We start from the raw sequence: 24,393 nt of genomic DNA, 5'->3' as shown, positions 1-24,393 counted from the left end.
TCAGCATACAATTCAATATGGCTAACTTAACCCATGAGCCCCCCCTCCACACACAAACAAATCCCACTGCAGTCAACCAAAGCCAATCAGGCACACCCTAGGCCATCCCAACCTCTCTCACCACCAAGGAAACATAACATGTGAATAGAAAGAGAACACACCCAAGTGATGCTGACACAAAAACCCCACACATATACTAAGATCCTAAGCTTTACCACCCCACCCCCTCTCTCCTGCCCCCCTCTTTCTTCCCAACCCTATACTACATATAACACCAATGTCTCACAGCAAATGTAACTGATCTGTAGAAAACACAACCTGAAGAAAGAGACAACGCATGTGCTTGGTAAACAAGGAAAATCTTTAAGAATAATAGTAGTAGTAACAACAACAACGATAAAAAGATGAGATGTCCCCTGATTTTTTCCTCTAAATAAATGTTCATGCCCACCAAAGCTGAGATTATTATACAATAAGGCAAGACTTTTCCATGGTCTTAAAAGCTCATACCTTCCATCAGGGAAAGAGGCAAGTGAAATCAACATCACATACTTACTCCTGGTTCAGCTAGACTGTCAGCATCTCCCCACTCCTACAGTCACATAAGACTAATGGTCTTGAAAGAGAACCAGAAGAAACAGGTCAAGGCTGTTAAAAGTGTAGAACCCCTGTCCCCTTTCATCTTTTCTCCCTGGTAGTCTCACCGAATTCAGTAATCTTTGTAATGATTACTGGCAATGCAGTCCCCTGCATGGAACATGGGTTTGATGGGAAGTTTATGAATGTGATGTTAGAACCCCTTAAGCATTTTTTCTGGGATCACCAGACTGATGGAATGATTCCGTGAAAGGCTCTGGGATAGCTCAGTTGATAGAACATGAGACTCTTAATCTCAGGGTCATGAGTCTGAGCTGCCGCCCCCCCCCCCACACACACACACATTGGGCAACATATTCCTGCATTGCAGGGGATTCGGCTAGGCGAACCTTGTCCACAATTCTATGACATTATATATAAGACACCACATTGCTGCATACTTGTTTCTGCTGTGAGTTGCTGTTGATGAATATTCTAAGCTGCTTTGGGGATCCAGTTTAAAATCAGAAAACAAATCAAATCAATATGTAAGTCCACAATGCCAGAATGACCATGGACAGCTCAATCAGCTTGGGAAGATGCATTGTAATGAGTCAGATCATTAGTCCATCCAATTTAGTGTTTTCTGCATGGCCTGGCAGTAGCTCTCCAGAGTTTGCAGATAGGAGACTTTCCCAGCCTTACCTAGAAAGACCTGGGATTGAACCTGGGACCTTCTGCATTCAAAGCAGGTGCTCTGTAGGCCTAAGCCTGTGCATATTTATGTAGCCATCTGTCCCCTTGTGGTCAGTTACTCCTATCCCAAGTAAGCATGTACAGGATTGTTCTCAGGAGGAACATTTAGCCAGTGCACAGGGTTCTTGAACATTCATCCCAGTTTAACATCATTCTCGTGGTTGTTGGGTTTTATTTCATACTTTTATTATATCTGGAGAGACTGGGAAACTCATACAAAATGTTATCTCTCTTTGTGCTTGTATTTGTCCCATCAGATAAGGAAACACATGCAGAATCCAAGGAACCACTTGTCTATTGCACGTGCCCAGAAAAATTAGAAGTAAACACCATCAAACTATTGTAGTATCCTGTCTTTGAGATAATTTGATTTAAATGTGCCACTAAATGCTAAATCTGAAAATATCTGGCCACCTATGATTTGATTTGAAATTCTTAATTATTCCTGTTCAAAATTATACAGGTGTATGAATGAATTATTTGTCCTTGAACCATCTTATTTCTAAATTATTTGTTCTTTATATTGTGGTGATTAGCGCTTACCACCAAAGTCTGTAAGTTTGGAATAAGAATATTTCCACCTCATAATGACCAGATGTATTCCAAGGAGAACTGCTGCTAGAATCTAAATGCAAAATGAAATTATTACATGTTTGTGCTGCTTTTACATTCATCACACTTAGGCGATGAAGATAGGGAAAAATGCAAAAATAATAATAATGGAGAGTGTCCAAAATGATCCTCAAAACACAAGTGAATCTGTCCCAAGATACGCGTTTGTGTGGAAAGGAATTTATTTTTAAAGCAGTCCAATGAGTTTTGGCCAATTGTAGTTGATAAGGTCTTCGTTGCTGGTTAAACTGGGGGGAAAGCCTGCAGAGATCTCTGTAAGATAAATTTCGGATGCTCACTGAGCCACCAACTAATGTGAGTGGGAGATATACCTAACAGAGAGCTCAGCAGGCTGTCTTTTCAATTCAAGTCCTGATCAAGATAGCAGCCACTGTTGGCGCATATTCAGAAGTTTATTATTTTAACACACCAGTGACTTTAAATCTTGATTATTGGTGCAACTGGCAAGAATTTTAAAGGGGGCAATGCCATTTACAGAGCAAGGCATTCGCAGGTATGGAATCAACTGGCACCAGGAATTCCCAAGCTTGGGAAAAAACACCCTAGGTTCTTCTCAAATGTAAATATGTTTTAAAGCAGGGATGAGGAACTTTGGACCCTCGGAGTGTCACAGGACTACATTTCTGACCCTTGGCTATGCTGACAGAAATAGAGTCTAACAAGATCTTGAGGGCCACAGGTTCCCCACCCAGCTGTAAAGCAATTTACAATTCTGTGTCCAAAGGATTGGTGGGGAGAACCCTTGGTGTTTTTTTTACATAGTGGGATATGGTTCCACTTGTACCCTAAAGAAGACACAGAGGAAATGGAAGGAATCAAGGCTAAGCAAAGTCCACTTCCTCTTGGGGCTGCAGCAGTCATTGATCTGGCAGATGACACGGCTTCCTGGTGTCCCAGCTGCCTCAACCACACTCCCGTTCCAAAATGGTATTATGAGACTGCCTGTGTGTCCTGAAAAGGAAGCAAGCATGTGCAAACGTTTACAGCCAGTGTGGTGTAGTGGTTAAGAGTGGTAGACTCGTAATCTGGGGAACTGGGTTCGTGTCCCCGCTCCTCCACATGCAGCTGCTGGGTGACCTTGGGCCAGTCACACTTCTTTGAAGTCTCTCAGCCCCACTCACCTCACAGAGTGTTTGTTGTGGGGGAGGAAGGGAAAAGGAGAATGTTAGCTGCTTTGAGACTCCTTCGGGTAGTGATAAAGCAGGATATCAAATCCAAACTCTTCTTCTACAAGCCAGTTTAGAACTCCTGGAATGAGATGCATGCTCCAGTGGTGTTCCGAATTGCTAACCCAATTCCAAGTGGAGCCAAGGGGAATTCTCCCATCACAGATAATGTGCACTACGGTAGGTGCCCTCGGCAGATTGTCTTTAAAGCCCTGAGATACTAAAGCACAACCAAGTGTGTATTGTTGCCACTTGCCTTTCCAGCTCTTAAGAGAGTTGCTAGCCCTCCAAAGCTCTAATGGCAATGTATGAAAAGCACTTGGCTGGCACAACTGTTGAAAGGAGCCAGCCAGCAAACCTGGAGAACAATCAGTGAGCTTTGAGTCTGTGCACCTGCCAGCTGCATTTCTGTTGCTCAGTGGCCTGTGTGCAGCACACACTGTTGGAACATGCAGATGAGGTTTCCCTGGAAAGGGGGCAGGAATTCTGGAGCCAGATAGCAGAATTAGAATGACCTTCACCTGCCCTTAATCCATGTGAAGCTCAATGGACATCAAAGCTTTACAGAAATAATAATAGGGGGGAGAAAGCTATGTCCTTGGCACACAGCAAAGAGCAATCTCTTTCATTCTCAAACTGCTTCAAGTTCAAAGGCCCAGAGTCATCCTCCGGGGCTATTGCATAATTTGTATTACAGTAGAAGCGTATGATCCATCTAATACCAATATGTCATGTGGTGGCCCATTGCAGTCCAATGCTAATACCAGAAGAAAGGGATGAAATAGTCTCCACTTCGTAAACAGATGTGCAGTGCAGAGAGAAAAGATGTCCTAAATCAATATATTTGTGGGTAGGTCTATAGAACCTAGGGACGCGGGTGGCGCTGTGGTCTAAACCACCGAGCCTCTTGGGCTTGCCGATTGGAAGGTCGGCAGTTTGAATCCCCGCATTGGAGTGAGCTCCCGTTGCTCTGTCCCAGCTCCTGCCAACCTAGCAGTTCGGAAGCATGCCAGTGCAAATAGATAAATGGGTGCTGCTGCGTCGGGAAGGTAAACAGTGTTTCCGTGCGCTCTGGTTTCTGTCAGTGTCCTGTTGCGCCAGAAGCTGTTTAGTCATGCTGGCCACATGACCCAGAAAGCTGTCTGTGGACAAACACCGGCTCCCTCGGCCTGAAAGCGAGATGAGCACTGCACCCCATAGTCGCCTTTGACTGGACTTAACCGTCCAGGGGTCCTTTACCTTTATAGAACCTACCATTTAGCTCCTTGGGGCTTAATCTCAGGGAAGTGTGTGTGAAATGCAGCCGCAAGGAATATATTTATTATATTTGTACTCCACCTTTGCTGCAAGGTGATCAGGGTAGTCTAAATTATCATTTTTTATCCTCCCAGATCTGTGCAGTAGATTAGGCTCAATTGGGTGGTCCTGTTGGTCAATGTAGACAATACCAACCTAGAAGAACCATTGTTGAGTTGCTTAGGAATGGATGGCTAACACATACCTGCATGTTCTCGTCTGACTTTTGTGTCAGCACATGTTTACATCCAGTTGACGGTTTTCACCCAAAATAATCTTCCCTTCCTTTCCTGTTCATCATTGGCTCTTGTCACCTGCCTGTAGAATCACTTCAAAACAGTATTATTTATCTCCATAAAACCACTCCCCTGTAAAACATTAGCTCACTTTCATCTTAACTTGAATCCATAAAAATCTGAATAAGTGAGATTATACTGGGTTTTAGTAGCTTGGTGAAGACTTCGTTTGTGCTAAATAGGTGAATCAGCCACTAAAGTGCGGCACATAAAAACCTTATTGAAGGAGATGTTACCGGCTTGTAGGCATTGCTTGATTTTGCCTGCCATCTAGTGGTTTGGTTCCGCCACACTTCCTGCCCAGGAAAAAAAGAGTGCTGATCTATGGATGCAGTTTCTTTTCGTAATGGCACAAGTCAAATCAAAGCACATGTGATCATTAGTTCAGTGATGCTTTCTTTCAACCAGTCACTATCAAACGGTACATAATATATAATTGGGACCAAGTGTAGCTCAACTTAAGCCTGTACCAGTTTTCATTACAATCGAAATGTCTGTCCAAGCTTATTATTGTGTTTCGGTTTGATATTGAGTACTTGAAACACAAATAAAAGCATGCTGTACTGTAACATCTAATCATACCCCTAGCATGTACAATTATTTGCTGAATGAGGTTAACAGCACTGTTGAAAGCAGAGGCTCTATAACTGTGTTTTAAAGTGCTATTTGCAGAAATGGGTACCTGATTTCCAACATACCAAGCTTCTGGGCTCTGACCCATTATTCTCAATGTATTGATTTGTTTACATTTGTATCTCACTATTCTTTTGTCATGGAACGCAAGCCTCCCTGGCAATTAGCCATCAGCTACTGACCAGAACCAGACCTGCTTAGCTTTGTGTGCCTATTTCCCCATTTCTTCATGGAAATCTTATTTATTTTCATTCTTATAACATGCAGGTATGTATTAGCCAGTCCTAAGCAACTCACCAAAGGAACACTAAGCAGTAGCTCAAGAGGCAGAGTGTTTGAGCTGGAATTGTTGCCAGAAAGTTAGGCTGCCCACAAGCTGCTAGTCACGTCTTGCTAATCAGCAGGAAGTCAACGCAGTCAAGTTTGGCGGTGCTGATCATCTGTATGGAGAAGCAGCTTCTCCTTTTTCCTTCGCACCTCAATAGTATCATCTGCTCAACAGATTAGTGTCCCAAACCACTGTGCAGTCTCACCCCCCAGATCAGCCCAAGGGAGAATATTCATACTTATTTATTCCTATTGGAGCAGGGCTTATCTGTTTAATCAGAGCAGACAGCATTAGCCATGGATTTGGCTTGGCATGAGAACTTCCTAATCTAGTGCTCCTGCTTTGCTTTCCTGAACTTCTTAAATTAATTACTTCTAGACACCATCTTTCAGAGCTCTTGAGTTTAATGACCTTTTTTGGATATGTCCCTTGTTTCTTGGCTCTTCTTCGTTTAAGTTTCCTAGCAAACAGTCATGTGCATAATTTGTCAGCCTTGTTCATTTTTTTAAATGCACTTTTTCTTTTTTTTACTCCCATATAAGGAATGCGGGTGGCTCTGTGGTCTAAACCACAGAGCCTAGGGCTTGCCGATCAGAAGGTCAGTGGTTCGAATCCCCGCAACGGGGTGAGTTCCTGTTGCTCAGTCCCTGCTCCTGCCAACCTAGCAGTTTGAAAGCACGTCAAAGTGCAAGTAGATAAATAGGTACCACTCCGGCGGGAAGGTAAACGGCGTTTCCATGTGCTGTTCTGGTTCGCCAGAAGTGGCTTAGTCATGCTGGCCACATGACCCGGAAGCTGTATGCCAGCTCCCTTGGCCAGTGAAGCGAGATGAGCGCCGCAACCCCAGAGTCGTTCGCAACTGGACCTAACGGTTAGGGGTCCCTTTACCTTTTTACTCCCATATAATTCCACCAATTTAAATTGTAAGCTCAGTCACATTGATCATGTTAGATTGGGCTGTTCAGGATTTTAGCACAGATTTTCCTATGCCTTTTAACTTTGTAAAAATGTCTTTATAACAGATTGTGCAAAGCCAGTATGAACAATTGTGACGGGTGCCAGCCCAAGCATATTTTGCTATCCCTTTCCTCCCCATTCATACCACCACAGTCAATCTTTCCAACTCTTCCCTCCCCATAGTACATTCCTGTGGCCTCTTGCATTTCTGCAACATTTCTGCCCCTGAAAAGTAAGCCACAAAAGTTGTCAGGCTTTTGTTTCTACTAAATAACTTTCCATGTTGACAGTCTTGTGTGCCAAAAAGCTGTTGCATCTATCTCCAATATTTACGTAAGCGAAGCCCATCTCTCTTAATATTTTTTAAAGGTGCTGGCAGCAATACCCTTGCCTGTCATAACCTGGGACATTGTGGCCACTGTGACAATCACAAGACCATTCCAATATATTCCTGGCTGAGTACATTCAGCTGGTCAGATGCTCAATTTGGCATTTCCTTCTGGATGAGAAGAGGGAGATCTGTAGGTAGGGAAAGATCAGTTTGCTCTTAGAAAGTTCTCAGCAAGATATAGAGAAAAGATTCATTGAGACATCCACATTATTTATAACTCCCCCTTTTCTTCCTGTTATTATCAACAGAAATAAGGAAGCCAACTGAATTAGCAAAGTTTCCATCTATGCTGGCAATGTCCTCTGTACCTGAGGGAAAGCAGGCTAGCTTAGGGAGCGCAAACCACACAGAACACACAACTCTGTCCTCCAGCACTCTTGCTACCACTCCCTGCTCTCTCCAAACATCTGCTCCCTGAAGCAGCTACCTTAGTTTGTTCAATAGTAGGGCTGGCCTCCAAGGGTTGTGTTTACAAGGCTGTCTCCAGACTATGCCTTCTTTCTGCCACTTCATAGCAAATAACAACTCCTTGAATAATATTTGGAATTATGTGGCATGGGAGGATAGTTGACACTGCACGTTATCTTACTCGCAATCATATGATGCAAAATCCAGATTTCTACCCAAGTTTTTGGAACCCTTCTTGAATATTGAGCTTGGTCAAGATTTATTTCCTGGTATTAATGCAAGATAAATGTGGAAAGATTTTATTTGCTTTGCAGTTTACTGAATTCATTTATCCAACAGGAGCATATGATTTAGCCGTTATATTTTAAAATCCAGCTAGTCGATGCCTTGTGTTCTTTCCCATTATGCCCATTACAATGTGCAAATAATTATTCAGGTAAAATGAAGCCCCCCCAGCTCATAGTGTAGTTTTCTATAGTTATAACCAACTTGAACTTGACATCTTATCAAGGAATACGAGTGTATTAAATTTTTGACTTGCCAAAAGTTTGAAGACTACATTTATTTTTTTCTCTCCTCACAAAGTAACAAATACAAAGAAATGAGTTTTCTGGAAGTTCTACAATTCTGTACAGTACACATAATAGCACAGGAGAGATGGTCTTAAAATTACACTAGATAAATTACAAAATCAGAGCAGAAGCTAGTGCTGCTTTTAGTGTATTATCGGTTTCTTAGTAACTTACAAGGCTTCCAACATACTTGCCTGGGTATTAAATAAGAGACTGCAGACCTATTAAGTAAAGCATCTTCAGTTCACACATTCTTCAGTTCACAGTACTGTCTTTTGAAATGTCCTAGACTGCTGACAAGGTTTTTAAAAAGCCACACTTTCAAATCCAACAACTGCTGGATGCAATAAGGTCCCCCTGTTGCATTTCAACAGCAGTTGCATAGACACACCCAAGGCAAACACTGGCATACAAGGTGTACAAGACCAATATTAAGACTTCCAGTACCATTACCTTGCCTTTGCCTCACTCACAATTCAGTTATCCCATTTAAATAGGAATGGAATGCATTCGGCTAGGGTTTGTCATTACGGCAGGCAGCACAACCCAAGTCCCCTTTGCTCGCTGCTGTTCAAAGCTTGCAGGTTCACCAGAGAACACAGCAGAGCCTATAGACACTTGGAAGAGTCTTGTGTAGATCTCAGATTTTAACAGGATGCTCATGCAACGGATGGATAAAAATAGGTGTGCCTTTCTTTTTATTAACCTACACTGCTGAAAATAATTTCCAGGTGGGGATACTTGCTCTTTTTTCTGTCCTCTCACAGAAGTAGGGGTCTTACATCTTTAAAGCAGATAATTTAGCTGCAGAAGGAGAAGCAGACTGGAGCGTGCAACCAAAACAGAGGTATCTCTGTAGTGTGTCTGGAAAGTAGAAGCCCTTGTTAGAAGTAGTTTATAGTTGCAGGTAAGAGAGCATAATTACTTTGTATAAATCTCAATACAGATTCAAAAGGTTCCCATATACCTTAAGAGAGCATAATTACTTTGTATAAATCTCAATACAGATTCAAAAGGTTCCCATATACCTAAACCAGGAAGTTAGACTTTGAACACATTTATCCCCATCACAACACCTCCTACCACCTATTAATTCACTATCCTTCTACCTGCCTTAGCAAATGTTCCGGAGGCCTGATGTCCGCGTGTTAAGCTTTCTTTCCGGCCACCGTTACCCTAAGGAACTGTTACTAGGATCTAAATGAGGTTGCGGTTTCTAGGACAGTGGAATGGTTTGCATGGTAATCCAAACTCCTTTCTAGAAGAAATGTCAGATTTTTCTATTGCTTAGACGAGGGAGAGGGAATTTGAGCTCTCCATATTTGGTTGAACTCCCAACTCCTGCCAGCATAGCCACTGATCAAGGATGATGGGAGTTGAAGTCCAAGAGCATCTCAAGAGCCAAAGGTTCCCTGTCCCTGGTTCAGCCTTGGGAAGGACTTGTACAGTAAGTGTGCAATCCTTGTCAAGCTACTGAAATGCCAGAGCTCTCCCTTGAATACAAGAAAACATTCAATGGATCCCACGGCATGGCTACTGAATCATCATCTTTGTCTTCTAGGAGTGCTAAGAAAAATGTCGGAGTCAAAATCCCCTGGATTCAGAAATACCCACTTTTGTGCTCCCTTGCTTTCCAGTTAGCATTCTGAGGCAGTAGCTGAAGTAATTTTAACAAGATGGTTAATATTTGACTGTAAAAATGAGTCAACTGTGGCCATTTAGCCATCATTAGTAACACTTCATTGATATTACTGCTACTTACTTATCAATGCATAGAATCACAAACTCATCTGACCACGAGCCATTATGCTAACCACTTTTCAACTAAAGGGCACCTTTGGGACAGCTGGGAATTTTTGTTAACTACAATCTGCCTGCCACCAGCAAAAAGTACTACTAGAACCTATCGGAAAAAATTGTAGATTAAAGTGAAGTACTTTGCAAATACATATTATTGCACACAGAAGACTTCAGGTCTCCCTTAGCTTTGTGGCTCCAGAGGGAGCCTAGAACACCCAGAACAACGAGCCCAGGGCCATTCCTGTTGCTGCTCCAGCAAGCATGCCAAGCGCCAGGTCCCCATCATTATCCCGGTAGCGCTCTCGAATGATGACATGATTCGCAGGAGGGTGGCCATAAGGACCTGGAAAGAAGAACACCGTGGGATTTAAATAGAAATAAAACTTGAAACTTCTTGTTCCCTTTCATTGATCTCCTTAAAACTGGGAGGCCAACACATTCTGGACTCCATAAAAATGGAGAAAGGAAAGCCTTGCCATTAATGTGGGCTAGATAGCTGTGTCTTTAAAAGTAAATGATTTTCAATGCCAGGGAACCTGAACGAACACACAGAGGAGGTAATGTGAAGGAAGACCGATAAAAGCTGTGGGTGATGTCTACATTGTACTCAAGTAACGCAATCCACTCCTTTTTACTGAGTCTACTCTGAGTATGACTAACACTGTATTTCATCCAGTGGCTACATTCAGATATCATGTTCCCCAAGGCGAGTGTACACACACACACAAATATGACTCATTGCTGATCCTCTATAATGTGGTTGGGCAGGGCAGTCCAACATGTGACCCAAGAGCCACCTGTAGCCCTCAAGGCCTTTTTGGACAGCCCTTGACAACATTTGACACTCCCACACCACAGCCCTTGCACTGCCTTCCCAAAACTGGGTAACCGAGGCACTAGGCCAGGCATGTCCAAAGTCCGTTTCGGGGGCCTAATCTGGCCCACCGGTCGGTTTAATCTGGCCCCTGTGGCAGTTTATTTCCTGGGGTAAAATATCCTAAAAAAACCTTAACAACTTCAATCCTTAAAAAGTCCTAAAAAAACTTTGGTTGGCCCTTTGGTCGGCCCTCACGGCCCTTCACTTCATCAAATCTGGCCCTCTTTGAAAAATGTTTGGACACTGCACTAGGCTTTGGAAAGGAAGGCATGAGGGCTTTGGCAGAGTCCCAGAGTCCTTCACCCTCCTTTCCCAAAGCCTAGTTCGCACTTTCCCAGCTTTGGGTAGGAGGTAGGAAGCCTCTAGGACCCTGCCAGAGCCTTGCGCCTCCTTCCCAGAGTTTGGCACCTTGTTTAGTTGACTTCGGGGAGGCAACACGTTGGCTGAGGTGGTGTCAAACTTTGGCCTCACACCCCCTCTTGTGGCCCACTTGGTATGAAAAGTTGGACCACTGTTGTTTAAAGGATCACATCTCAACGCTGTTATTGTGAGGGCATAAACCACTCATGCCAAAGAACAGGAAGACAGGACAGTCAAACCATAAGAACACATTCAAACACAATATAATCCATAAAGCAACTGCAGCTGTCATATCACAGAAGTATATGATACAGGATAATTAATCAAACTATAGTCTTATACTATAGTTTCGCAGTAGCACAGGCTGACCTAATAATGGGTTGAGAACTCTCACACGGGTTTCTTTGCACATCAGCAGTGACAGTGTAAGAATACTCCAACCTTTAATAGAGGGATGGGGAATCTGTGGCCCTCGAGATCTTGATGGACTACAGTTCCCATTGCCATGACTACTGGCCATGTTGACTGAGACTGATGGGAGTTGAAGTCCCAGAAACATCTAGAGAGCCACAAGTTCCCCAGCACAGATTTAATTACAATCTGGCACTGAAACTCCCTCAGTAACCTGAGCATGGGCATATTTTATGACCATAACTGACTTAAGCAATTAAAGATGGCATATTTCTGATACAAGCAACCAGCAATAGAAGCCAAACATACTTAGCAGTGCAAACCTTTACATGTTTACTCAGGAGTAAGTCCCAATAAACTCAATCCCAGGTTAAGTGATCACAGGATTGCCATCAAAATGTTGCAGTTATTATTATTAATTTCATTCCTATTGAAACTATTATTAATTTCATTCCCTTCATATGCAGCATCTCACAATATAATAAAACATATATAAAATAACTGCATATATAAAAACAATTTCAAATCCAGTATGGTTATGGACTGGGATATAGTTCTTGTAGTCTAAGTTACACTCTCATATCATGCTAATGTACTAAAGGTACTAGTAATGTACACATCAAAAATTTGGGAGAGAGAAATACCATCAGAAGACGAGAATTATACTACTATCTCTTACGTTACATCCTCATTATAAACCTTTTTCTACTTATGATTTTAGGTCTGAGATAGGGAGGGAAATTATAAGTACCATATTTTTCCGTGTATAAGACAATGTTTTTTGCTTAATTTTTTTAGTCCAAAATAGGGGGTCGTTCTATACATGGAAAAATACGGTCCAGTGCTTCAGCTGCTCGTTCCGCTTTGGCTTGGCATCTCTCATCTTCATGCCCTGCTTGACTCTGGTTCCTTCTCCTGCTCCCTATTGCTGCCTTGCCTGCCTCCCTCAGCAGAAACTAATTTGGACAAATTCCCCCCAAAAAAGCTCAACAAATTTGGGCAACCTCAGGTGTTTAAAATATTGATTTCTTTTTGCCCAGAGATGGAAAGAGGATGCTGTTCCAACCAGGGAAGAGTGGCTGATTCAATTGATGGTTTATGCCGAAATGGCAAAATTAATGGGTGCGTTAAGAAACCAAGGGGGCGGGGGGATTATTAAGGAGTGGGGAATATTTGTGGAATATTTGAAAAACTATGGTATGCAACTAAGTGCATTGGTAGGGTTAACTTAAATCAAGCAGTTAAAAGTACTATTAAGATTAATTGTAGAATAATAAAAAAATGGAGTAAAGTAGAAAACGCAGTGTTAAAAATTTAAATAAGAGAAGACACCACAAAAGCAGGGAAGGGAAGTCTGATTTGTATTGGAAGAACAATATTGTAAAATCTGTATTTGTAAATTCTTGAATATTGTTTTCTTAATTTAGGGTTAAAAAATATAGGTATCATCTTATACATAGGGGAGTCTTGTAAATGGAAAAATACGGCAAATGCATTATATATACTGAAGAAATGGTAATTTTAGGGTATTTATTCATTTATTGTTGAGTAATAAAATACCTTACTACCAAGGGGGAGTGGGTTGTGTGGGGGAAATACTGAATGCAAAACCAAACTGCATGTACTAAATCAAGTCATAGAAGAATAAATATTACCAGTTACCTTGGTTTGGATATTGATAGGGGATTGCATACGTCTGTCCATTAGAAGTAAAGAAGACCTGAGCCCCGGGTGGTGGATATGCGCCATTGTACTGTGGGTAGCCATAAACCTGATGACATTGAGAACAATTGTTAGCAGCGTACATTGGAACCAAACATTCCTGAGTGCGGCATCCCATTCTCTTTAACTACAAGGCTTTTCGCTTGAAACTGAAGAGGACACCTATACAATATGCCATGCTGTGATGGAAGATGGGGCAAGGGTTTAAGACCTCTTTTAAAACTAGACACAGGGAACAGGCTTCATCTGCTGAACAACTCAAGCAAACAGGTGCTGCCTGACATCACCAGCTCAGGTATGACGCACCATCTGCTTCTTCAGGACAGGTGAAACCTGCCAGCTAAACTTTATGCATAGGTCACCTCACAAAATGCCCAGTTTTAAGCAACTTGCACTAACCAAACTCTCCTTATATCATGTTTTCCGTAGCTTACCTCAGGCGATGGTGTTGCATAAGCCGTGTACGGAGGAGGAGACGAGGAAATTGTATTGTCGTCATACATCACTTCCGAACCAATATAGGCCTGGACATGTTAACATAAAACACAGAAGCAGCTGTTCAAATTCTTCAGTTGCAATCACTGCAGATGGGAGCAGGATTGGATAAACGGAGCACTCAATAGGAAATTGAAATGAGGTTAGCATCTTTGGGAAATGCTGAGTTGTTGACTTACTGTACAAAATAGCATTACTGATCAACCATACTTAAACTGAGGAGTTTAACGCACAATGCAGGGCAAAATGGAAAAGTACAGCCTTCCCATGTTAGGTAGGTGAGAAGTGGGAAGAACATCAGACACAAGGCAAAGTGGAAAGAAGATGCCACTGTCGGAGGTAGAGGGAGAACATACCAAAATTACCAAGTTCTTAAAATTTCTCTGTGTTCTCTTTCCCTGCTCTCCAGCAGATGGCTTTGCTTCTAGCACACGAAAGGATTATTATTTTTGTTCACCCTGTGGATATGCGGCAGAAGAACCACGATGCCGCTTTTATGTTCCGCAGAAGACAGCAGCAACCTTGACACAGATGGCTTTGTGGATGATCACCAACAGCCGCATTGTGTTTTTGTTCAAGCTGCGAGGAGCCCTGTTGAGTTGGCTTGACTTGCTCTCCTACCTTTTTAAGGATCAAGGGCGGGAGCTGGGATAGGTCTGCAGCAGAGATGAGAAAGCACCAAAGGACAACACTTCTTGGACTACAGGGCCAGAAATGCATAGCAATTTCCACCAGCCCTGCTGGATTCTTTTCTGATTCCAGGAAAGAGCACGATGACAAGGGTGTGTGCCTGTGTATTAAGCAGAATCAGAGGCTGCAGCTTGTCTGCTCCCCTGGGGAAGCTACTTGCTCCAGGCATGCTAGGCGAGTGGCAAAGGGCACCTTTGAAGCGTTACGCATCATGTTGTGTGTAATATTTGACTTTTGCTCATTTCTGAAATAAGTATCTTCCTAAAGATTCCTTCACTGGCTAACATGATCAAGAAATGGATCATACAAGTTGGGCCTGTGATGATGATAGGAATAAGGCCAGATGACCACTGTGAGAACAGGATGCTGAACTACAAGGAGGCTTTGGTTTGATGCAGCAAGGTTCTTCCTAAGCTTCCTATGCACTTCTTACACTTACTCCTTCCATCAGAACAAGAGAAGTGTGGGCCAAGGTACTAGCCACACAAAAAAGATACTCAAAAAAGAAATCTAAATGAAAGGTTATTTCTCTCAATGCTACTATTGCAAGCACACACACACACACAAAACCCAACTTACCCCATTTGTTCTGGCATCCTGGAGAGCAATTTTCCAAGCTCTGTATAAAATATGAAGCAAACAGTGTAAAAAAAAAAAAAGCATAATGGTGGAAGAATCACTAATATAAATTGTACCTCCATGTTAACAAGTTTAGAAAAAAATTGTAGCAACCTTTGTGAATATATAAACCTGGCAAGACTCAAGCATTCATAAGGGGACAATCGGACCAGAAATTATTAAAAGAATGGGGTTGTGCTAAAGAGTATATGAAAAAACATTGTTCTGGAGTAAGTATATCAGTATGTAATGAATGATGCATTACAGGGTTAAAGAAAAAGAAAAATGGTGTAAAAAAGTACAAAGATGGAAGTAATCTACATTAGACACAACAATTTAGTAACAGTAAAAATTTTGAGGTCTTAGAACAAAGGAAGGAAGTCAATATGTGTATATGTATGTAAGGACTAGATTAGAATGATGATAGGGTTTTATTTGGAGATGTGTGCTTTTTTGTGTTCTGTTTTTCTTTCTTGTTTGTATGGTTTTATTTTGGATTCAATGTTTGTAATTTTTGTTATAGTTTTGCACTGCATTGAAAAGAAAATAAAAAAATAGAAAAAAATTATAGCAACTATTTGTGGTGAAACTACATGGGAGGAGCATGATTAGAAGACCTGGTGCATTTTTATTACACAAAAAAGTAGCTATGGTTGGGAATGCAATTGCAGAGGGAGAGTGTCTAACTAATGCTTTTGGATTTAGGTCAAAGTGTCTCCTCCCTCTCTCAATCCAAACTGACTACTGAAGTGAAAAACAGCTGAGTTCAATGTCCTGAATCCATGTCTTCCCCTCAAGGACTAACAGCAAGCTTGGGGTACAATTAAAGCCAGGGACCAAAGGGTTAAATCTCTTCAATCTAGCCACAAGAAGTAGCCAGAAAAAAACCTTGGCTACAAGCTGTGGTTAAGGAAGAGAGAGGTTCAACCACAAGCCTGGGTTCAGGCAACATGCTAAACTGAAGGACCAGGAAGGAGCAAACTGCCTGCATTCTCCTCCAGCGCCCACAAGTTTGGCTTAATGTCATGGTTTGGCTTAGCACTACATGCAAATGCAGCAAAACAAATCAGGGTTTGCTGTTACATGCGAATGCAGACCATGTGTAGCCTGATGCTCAATCTGACGAGTCACTAGCCTAGAAAATAATCTGACCAGCAACAACAATTCCCTTTATCAGTATGCAAGAATAAAATATCCCCAAAGACATAAATCCTTGAAAGGCTATTAATAAGTGGAGGGAAATTGAACCATCTGTTAATAGGTGATAATCTGGAAAGGAAAAAGCAAAGATGCTCAGCTAAAGTCCTGGTGTGAAGCTGTCATTACACTCCCCTAGTTTCAAAAGGGATGGGGAAAGTTAGTTATCTGACCATGATAATTAGCTCAAACATCCGCTTTGGGAAGTGAGCTAAGACACGGGTCTGCTTCTTGCAGTTGGGAGAGTTGCAACTGTTTTGCAAACAACTCATTCAAGAACATATGGCACATGGCCGTTCATTATGCATACGTGTCACTCTTTCAGAAGGGAAGGTCTTTTATTTTCAAGTAAGCAGAAGAAACTCACAAGCAGTCGTCAGCACTTTCCGCACAGAGGTTGAGCACTTTCCCATCACGGCAAATGATCTGCAGCAAGCAATCCCTAGGCTTCCCCTCCGGAGGCTGGAAACCTGCCCAAGAGAAAGGTGAAGTAAAAGAATGGTACTTCAGCTCCACGTGGCACCAAGCTAAATGCTTAATTCACTTTTAAACTCAGATCCTCCAAAGAAGCTTGAGTAGGCACATACAATGGGAAGCCTGATTCAGAAACTAAAGCAGAATCCTAAGCTTGAGAAACGGAGGAGACACACCCAAGCTCCACTTGATTTAAGGTATGTCACAAAGCCTTTGCTGCAAAAAGGAACACCTAGAGGTGCAAGGCTGTGCTGCAAGTTCCCGGGTCTTTCAGTTGCCCATAAAGGTAAAGTGACCCCTGACCATTAGGTCCAGTCGTGACCAACTCTGGGGTTGCGGCGCTCAAATCGCTTTATTGGCTGAGGGAGCCGGCGTACAGCTTCTGGGTCATGTGGCCAGCATGACTAAGCCACTTCTGGCGAACCAGAGCAGCACACGGATATTTCTGGGTTAGCAGAGTCTGTAACCTGAAGTGTCTGTAACCCGAGGTGCCACTGTATTTTGTAACATAATTCTTTTTTGCAAATAACTAGAATAAAATAAAATAGGTTGCTTTGCAAATAAGCTCCCTTTTCCCCTGCAAAGGACAAAACAAGAATATGCCAGTTATGTCCTGAGAAAAGGCGATGGGGATCCTCTGCATTTATGTTAAACCAAGTAGAATAAAGTTGTAATTCACTGCATGTATGGGTGCACTGGAAATGTGCATAGTGCCACATTGATACCATCACTGGTCATAGTTTAGCACAGGCACAGGCAAACTCGGCCCTCCAGATATTTTGAGACTACAATTCCCATCACCCCTGACCACCGGTCCTGTTAGATAGGGATGATGGCAGTTGTAGTCCCAAAACATCTGGAGGGCCGAGTTTGCCTATGCCTGGTTTAGCACTGTGAGAAATGGCTTTGTGAATTTAGAACCAAGTCTACATATACAGTGGTGCCCCGCAAGACGAATGCCTCGCAAAACGAAAAACGCGCAAGACGAAAGGGTTTTTCGGTTTTTGCGTCGCTTCGCTAGACGAATTTCCCTATGGGCTTGCTTCGCAAGATGAAACGTCTTGCGAGTTCTTTTCCTTTTTCTTAAAGCCGCTAAGCCGTTAATAGCCGCTAAGCCGTTAATAGCCGCTAAGCTGCTAAGCCGCTAATAGCCGTGCTTCGCAAGATGAAAAAACCGCAAGACGAAGAGACTCGCGGAACGGATTAATTTCGTCTTGCGAGGCACCACTGTAGTGGTAAGTCCTTCATATTTGTATTACAGGTGGCACTGAGCAGGTGTATGTATGCAGAGGGTGGGAAAGTTCAAATAAAAAGAAGATATTCGCACCTCGGCATTCATTTCCCACTCTGACGTTGATGCAGTCAACTTTCATGTGAATTCGATCCTCTAGATCCTGCCGATGTTGGTCGTCATAAAATAACAAATGGCCATGAGCCCACAGATCAAACCAGTTCTTCTTCCAACGCCTTAATATAGTACCTAAAAGGAACAGGGATCAATTGTTTTTTGAGAGGTCTAACTAAACTGTATCAAATTCCACATTGATTAGGTTGTTTGATATTTGTTTTGCTTTCAGTGATCGTGTTTGAAATGCTCTTAAACCAGAGTTCTCTGAATCTATAACAGAAGTAGCAAAGGCAATTAATGTCAAGGAAAAAGCTCCTACTTCTACTTCACAGCAACTATTTAATATATTCTGACAAACCTTTAGCCAGACATCAGGCAACCAAAGAACCAAGCAGACATCTTTTTATTCATTTGGTGGCCAAAAATACTGCTTTTAAGGATTTTTGCATAAAACATTATTTGTTTTATGTCACCATAGCATGAAATTCACACACGGTTCCTGATTCCGAGTGTCATTCTCCCCCATTTGTGTTTTGAGGAGCGGGGGGGATGCACATAGTCAGTTTCCTGGGGAAGGGAGAATCTTGATTGGGATATCAGCACAGGAGGAAAAAACTCTCCCACTGCTCATGCTCAGGTCAAATTGTCAGCCTCAGTGGCTGCACATCACAGAAAATTTGATAAGATCCAGTCATGGATTTTCTACCTAATGTGTTGCTTGGCACCGAAACAAGTCAGGGAGGGGAGAGACAGAGAGAGAGAGCTGACAGAATCCATTACTCACTTTGCCGGAGCAGCCATCCACTTTTCACCAGTGCCATCTCCAAATGCTAGGGAGAAAAGAAAGACATCAGTGTAGCACCAGTGTGATGATACAGAAGGACTTTCTCTGTCTCTCTTTCTCCAATGAGAGACAGGCTTCCTTACAAGGCAGAGGGTAGGGTATGTCTGTGTCTCTTGTGTTTAAAGTATATGGGAGGTGGGGGTCTCCAGACATACTGTACAGGGGTAGCAAACTTTGTGCTTTCCATATGTCGTGGACTGCTATCAGTATGGCCAATGATCAGGGTTGATGGGAGTTGTAGTCAAAACATCTGGAGCGTGCCATGTTAGCTACCCCTCTTATAACAGTAATGTCTTGTTTAATTGGAGCTGCAGGTTGATCCTATCCAGGTTTACTCCAAAAGAAATCCCACTGAGTTCAACAATACTAATGAAGCATGCCTGGGATTGCAGGTTCAATTGGAGGGAAAGCTACTCTGTGGGCCAACATAGCTGATAAGATACCAAAAAGTGATTCAATTACAGAAAGAAAGGGACTTGCATTGAGAGACCAAATGCACTTTTATTTACAGATAAAGGAGTAAGAAAAAATTCTTAAATCATCCCATGGCGTCCAGAAGAATCTTCCCAGGAAGTAAATCCCATGGGACTTGTATCCACATTAACACATTGTTTAAAATTGTTCTAGGAATGAAAGTTCAGCTGCTGTGTTTACTACGTACATGAAAAGCTCTGTCTCTCGTTATGTACTGCATACCACATTTTGTCACAAATAATGAAAATAGCTGAAAATATAGTACTGGTTGTTGTTTTTTTGCCCGCTGTACTAGGTATAAAAAGCCACTACTGTGATTATGAGATTGTTTTGTGAGGGCTTGAGCTTGTCCATAGGAGTGTATGGATTTCCACTAGGCAGAGCCAGGCCATGGATCCATCTAGCTCAGTAATGTCTACAGGGTCTGGCAGCAGTTCTCCGGGGTTTCAGCCAAAAGTCTTTCCCACCTCTGCACGGAGATGCCAGAGATTTTTCTCATATAAGGTGTGGGCTCCACCACTGAATTACGGCCCTTCTTACTGAGAGTCTCCAGCAGGATTGTTGGATTGGGTCCTGCTACTAGAGGTTGTTTTCACCAGGAGATGCCAGGGACCAAAGCTGCAATCCTATACACACTTATCTGGGAGGGGCAGAGCAGTCCAAACTGCCTCCGTGCTGAGCAGAGAGCCCTGCCAGCTAAGCCGGCTTCCCGCTGACAACAGAGCGATGCAAGCAGCATTCCCGTGGCAGGGCACTCCCCCTTCCCCCAGCCAAATGGTCAGGTGGGTGTGCTGTCATGAGGAAATGAGGCCACACCAAATAAATAAATCACATCTTCACTGTTACTCTAATCTGGAGACAAAGCTACCAAAGCAGTTCCCACCCTGCCATATTCTGTCCATATTTCAGCAGCACTTTCACACGCCGCCCAATTAACTGTGGTACAACCCAAGTTAGAAAAGAGAGCTCGACATCCCAAAGTGCGGTTTTCAGAGCAAAAATGACATCATCACCATTTAATTAAAAGCAGCAGTTTGACGATGAAACCATCTGTAGAGATGATGCTTTTGTTTTCTAGCAGGCCTCCCATGTCCTGAAAGCTGTCAATGTCCCCACCCCACCTCCAGTATGTTTAGTGAATGTGTTGCCCACCAGAGAATCCTGGAAAGCTTTGTTTACCCCCCTCACTGAACTACAATTCTCAGCACCCATAAACTATGGTTCCCAGGTTGTTTTTTGATGAGGTGGGGGGGTGCTATTATACTACAAAGTACTTTATCGGCTTATTTTCTGCTCCTCGCACACAGGGGTCTATTTGACAAGGATCCTGAATTACATTCTGCTGTAAATTCCAGAATTAATCCACACTGCAGCTTGAAAGCACAATTGTGAGATAGGAGGGCGACTTTGAAAGGCGTTATCTCATAGCTGTTAACGTTTCCCTTTTTTTTAAGGGAAATTCCCTTATTTCGAATAGGATTCCTCGCAAGAAAAGGGAAAAGTTGACAGCTATGCGTTATCTTAAGAGCCCGCCACTCCACCCCAAAAAGGGCTTCGCTGACTGTCACTCAGACGACCTCCGCCCTGACTGAGCCCCCTTCTCCTCCGATGCTAAGATGGAAAAAGCAAGAAGAAAGCAGGAAGTAGAAGCACCTCAAGAAGCAAGCGGAGCGCTTCTCCGAGGAGGATAAAAGACGAGGACAGCGACCTAGACTGCGTGCACTTGTTACAGTCCTGGGGATTACAAAACACGGTGGCCTGACCTCATTGGATTTGACCCCTGCTCGCCCAGACAAGCTGTAGCCGCCGGACCAGCTGCCCGCCCTCCGTCCCCGGCCCATTGCAAGATCCACACACCGCGCGCCGCCGCCGCCCTTCGCTCTTTCCCGGGCAGAGGGGGAAACGAGCCCCGGCCCAGCCTACCTGTTACGCCTGGAAGCGACCGCGCGAACCCCAACAATCCTCGCTTTCTTCTTATTCTTCCTTGTTGCTAAAAGGAGATCCAAGATCGCGCGCCCCGCCCCGCCCTCGTCTGACGCCAGACGGGTCCTATGATCAACCGCGTCACTCAATGTCTACTGCTCATGCCCGCAAGGGTAGATGGGAGTTGTAGTTTCTCAGAGCGGAAGGAGACGGCAGGGCAAATGTTTCATTTAAAAAAATTCTGTATCAGCGTTCCCGCAGGTTTCCTCCACCCCTATTACGTCTGGGTCAGTTCTGGAACATTCACTCCCCAGCATGCCAAAAAACGAAACTGCAGTTATGTATATTTATATACAAATATCTAGATAAGGCGAAGTGTAAAGCGATATGGAAATATGGAATTGTGCGCGGTAGGCGGCCCGATCCTATGGAAATGCGCTCGCAAGTAAAGCCCGCTTGTTTTAATCGGGGGCTGTCCCCTGGTGTTTAGGGTTAGGGATGGAGGAAGTTGGTGGACTACAGCTCCCATCTTCTCCCACTACTGGCCATACTGATGGTTGGAATTCAACATCTGCGTGGCCACAACTCTCCCACCTCCCCTGCACACCTGATTTAGGATTGCAGCCTTCGGCACATAGTTGGAGGTGCCAATCTTGGCAGCGTCGTGCTTGTTGGAAGAAGTAGGATATCTACCGTAATATCTTCCAAGCAAGCGGGTATGCTGAAATTTTGGTGTCAACCTCATCTTAAAGTACTATCACAAAATAGCAATAGTTGCATGTACAGTACATGTAGTCTCTGAATAGATACAACATATTACTGTGTTTCTCACTCCAGATGGGTTGTACACTTTTCTATTCAAATAATGTTCATGAAGTACTATTATAATCATGAAATACTACTATTATAAAAACTATTGTGACACCTTAAATACAAACTTCAAATCTTTAATTTCTTGAAATATTGTTGGAAACCACCCTGAGATCTGCGGGTATAGGTGGTATACAAATTTAATAATAATAAATAATAATAAAATCTTTCATGACTTCATATTGGCCCACTTGGGAGAAAACAATAGTAATTGAATCTGTGGTTGGAACTGACATATGGGAGGGAAATTTCCCTTGCCAAAGTGCTTTTAAAGCAAAATGTTTCGGCTCTGGTTTTGAAGGGGGGGGTAGGGTAATTACATAATTATTTTTTGCTTTTGTCCAACAACAAAACAATCCAAGGAAACACAAGGGAGAGGATTTCGTTTTTGTCTGAAATGCAACACACACCACAAACTGTTAAAACTATTCCAAGATCCAGGAAAGCTAGCACATGTGAACAAGGCTTGCTGGATCAGGGCCTATGGAAATAGCATGCAGATATGCATGCTTTTGCATAAGTCATAAACCAAGAACAATGAGATACCATAACATCCTAGAATGAAAACCTAAGTTTGAGTTTAAATATCACATATAAACTTTGCCTAAGATTCTTTATTCACAGTAATGTCCCCAACAATATTTCAAGAAATACGAGAGAGAATTTTTCTTTATTTTTCATAAATTTAAGAAATAACTTCACAATAAATAATTCAACTCTAAATCTCCAGTACAAGAAGGACAGTTCACCACACAGTAAAGTATGCTTAGGTACACTGATATCAGTGGAGTTAAATATGCTGGAAATATGGGTTGTGAATAAGGCTGTGCTTCAGGACCAATGACTGCTACAAAAAAGGCAGCTCCCATTTCTCAGCAGCATGTCCCAGATGCAACATCCAGGAAATTCTGATGAAATTAAATTACTGCCACCACTGCCAAAGGCAGCAAGCAAATATGATATTGCCAAATAAATCATGAAACAATGCTGAAAATGAATAAAATGAAATGACCTTTTTTTCATGCACACCCAAATGTGTGAAAGGTAGGGGACCACCACAGAGAAAGTAAGGTATGTTCCTTCTCACTTCCTTAATATGATTTGTATGAAAGATATTAAAACATTATTGATTTGAATGCTCTCATATTCTCTTTGTTATGCAGAATGCCTAAACATATTTTATTGGTTAAGAATGGCAGTTACAAATAGATAAGATTTATAAATGCATACATGTGTGTGAGGTGGTTTTTTGTTACAGAAGAGTAAGATGCACAGTTCTGCAGTGCATTTTCTGAAGACACACACCTTTGTTTCCTTTCAGCAACTTCCAGAAGGCAAGTTGTGTTAAACCAATGAAGAGTCTGGGGGCACCTTAAAAACTAACATTATTATGTTACGCTATATTACTATGTAAACATTTGTGTATTAGAGTTGACTTCATCAGAATCCCCTTTTCACATTTGTTCGGGCATTTGCCCCAACTAACAAATGCTGAATTCGTGGACAGTGGGATATATGCAAGCCCTGTGCCCAACACCCCACCTCAACGCTTCTCTGCTCAGCGCTCAATCTATCCCACACTGAGCACGGAAGTTCTGCAGGGGTCTTTTAGTTGCACTGATTTCAATGTGAGTAGAAAACTCTTTGTGATTTAGGAACCCAATAAAAGCCTTTCCCCCGTTTACAATTTTAGCCTTCTGGCGCCCTCCTTATCCGCCATCTAACTATTAAACTGTATTATGGGCAATCATTATCGTACAGGAATGAGTCACCTTGGCTCCAAAACAATACCAGAAATAGTTATGCAAGCATGTCCTCTCAGGAAGGTGGCTGGCTGCCATAAGCATCTTTGTGCTCTTAATCAATATTGGGATAGCTACCCGGCTCCAACATTTTAAAAAACTCCCTGGTCTCAAAATATGCAGTGCAAAAGAATGCAGACTGTGTTTAATGGATTGTGTAGTTTAAGTTTTAACTGACTGCATTGCAGTGTTTTATTTTGATTGTGAACCACCATTGTTTCTTTCTCCAACTGCACAGCCTCCATGAGAGAAACAGGTAGTGGAAGGGAGGAGCAGGACAGGCTCCTGAAGTGATTGTAACCCCGGAAATTTCCCCCTGTCCTCTGTCTTTTACACCTTATACATTTATTAGGCAAACCAAAATAACACAGAATTGCACGCAAGCTTTCGAGTTCTGCAAGGGGAACTGCCCAAGCTCAATTCCAGAGCATGTCGAGGAAGGGCGGACAAACGCTGCCAGTCAGTGCAGACAACAC

General features: G+C 42.7%; 1 protein-coding gene across 2 annotated transcripts; it reads right to left on the bottom strand.

The window, feature by feature from the left end:
- Window positions 1-7,969: 7,969 nt before the first annotated feature.
- Window positions 7,970-21,409, bottom strand: PLEKHB2 (pleckstrin homology domain containing B2). 2 transcript variants are annotated; one of them, XM_083741662.1, is made up of 9 exons: window positions 21,246-21,409; window positions 18,789-18,834; window positions 17,984-18,136; window positions 16,550-16,652; window positions 14,947-14,986; window positions 13,617-13,706; window positions 13,123-13,231; window positions 9,041-10,155; window positions 7,970-8,979 (listed from the first exon to the last, which is right to left on the bottom strand). In XM_083741662.1, exons 2-8 carry the CDS (start codon window positions 18,823-18,825, stop codon window positions 10,019-10,021), a joined length of 669 nt encoding a protein of 222 aa, XP_083597788.1. In that variant the 5' UTR covers window positions 18,826-18,834; window positions 21,246-21,409; the 3' UTR covers window positions 7,970-8,979; window positions 9,041-10,018. The 2 variants fall into 2 exon arrangements, with proteins under 2 accessions (XP_083597788.1, XP_083597789.1); XM_083741663.1 differs by having other exon boundaries at window positions 7,970-8,936; window positions 8,999-10,155; window positions 21,246-21,380.
- Window positions 21,410-24,393: the final 2,984 nt, after the last annotated feature.

Source organism: Podarcis gaigeae (assembly GCF_964106915.1).
Source record: "Podarcis gaigeae genome assembly, chromosome: 5".
In the NCBI taxonomy this organism is placed as follows: domain Eukaryota; kingdom Metazoa; phylum Chordata; class Lepidosauria; order Squamata; family Lacertidae; genus Podarcis; species Podarcis gaigeae.
Note: the sequence above shows the minus strand (reverse complement) of the source record. Positions and strands in the feature narration are given on the sequence as shown.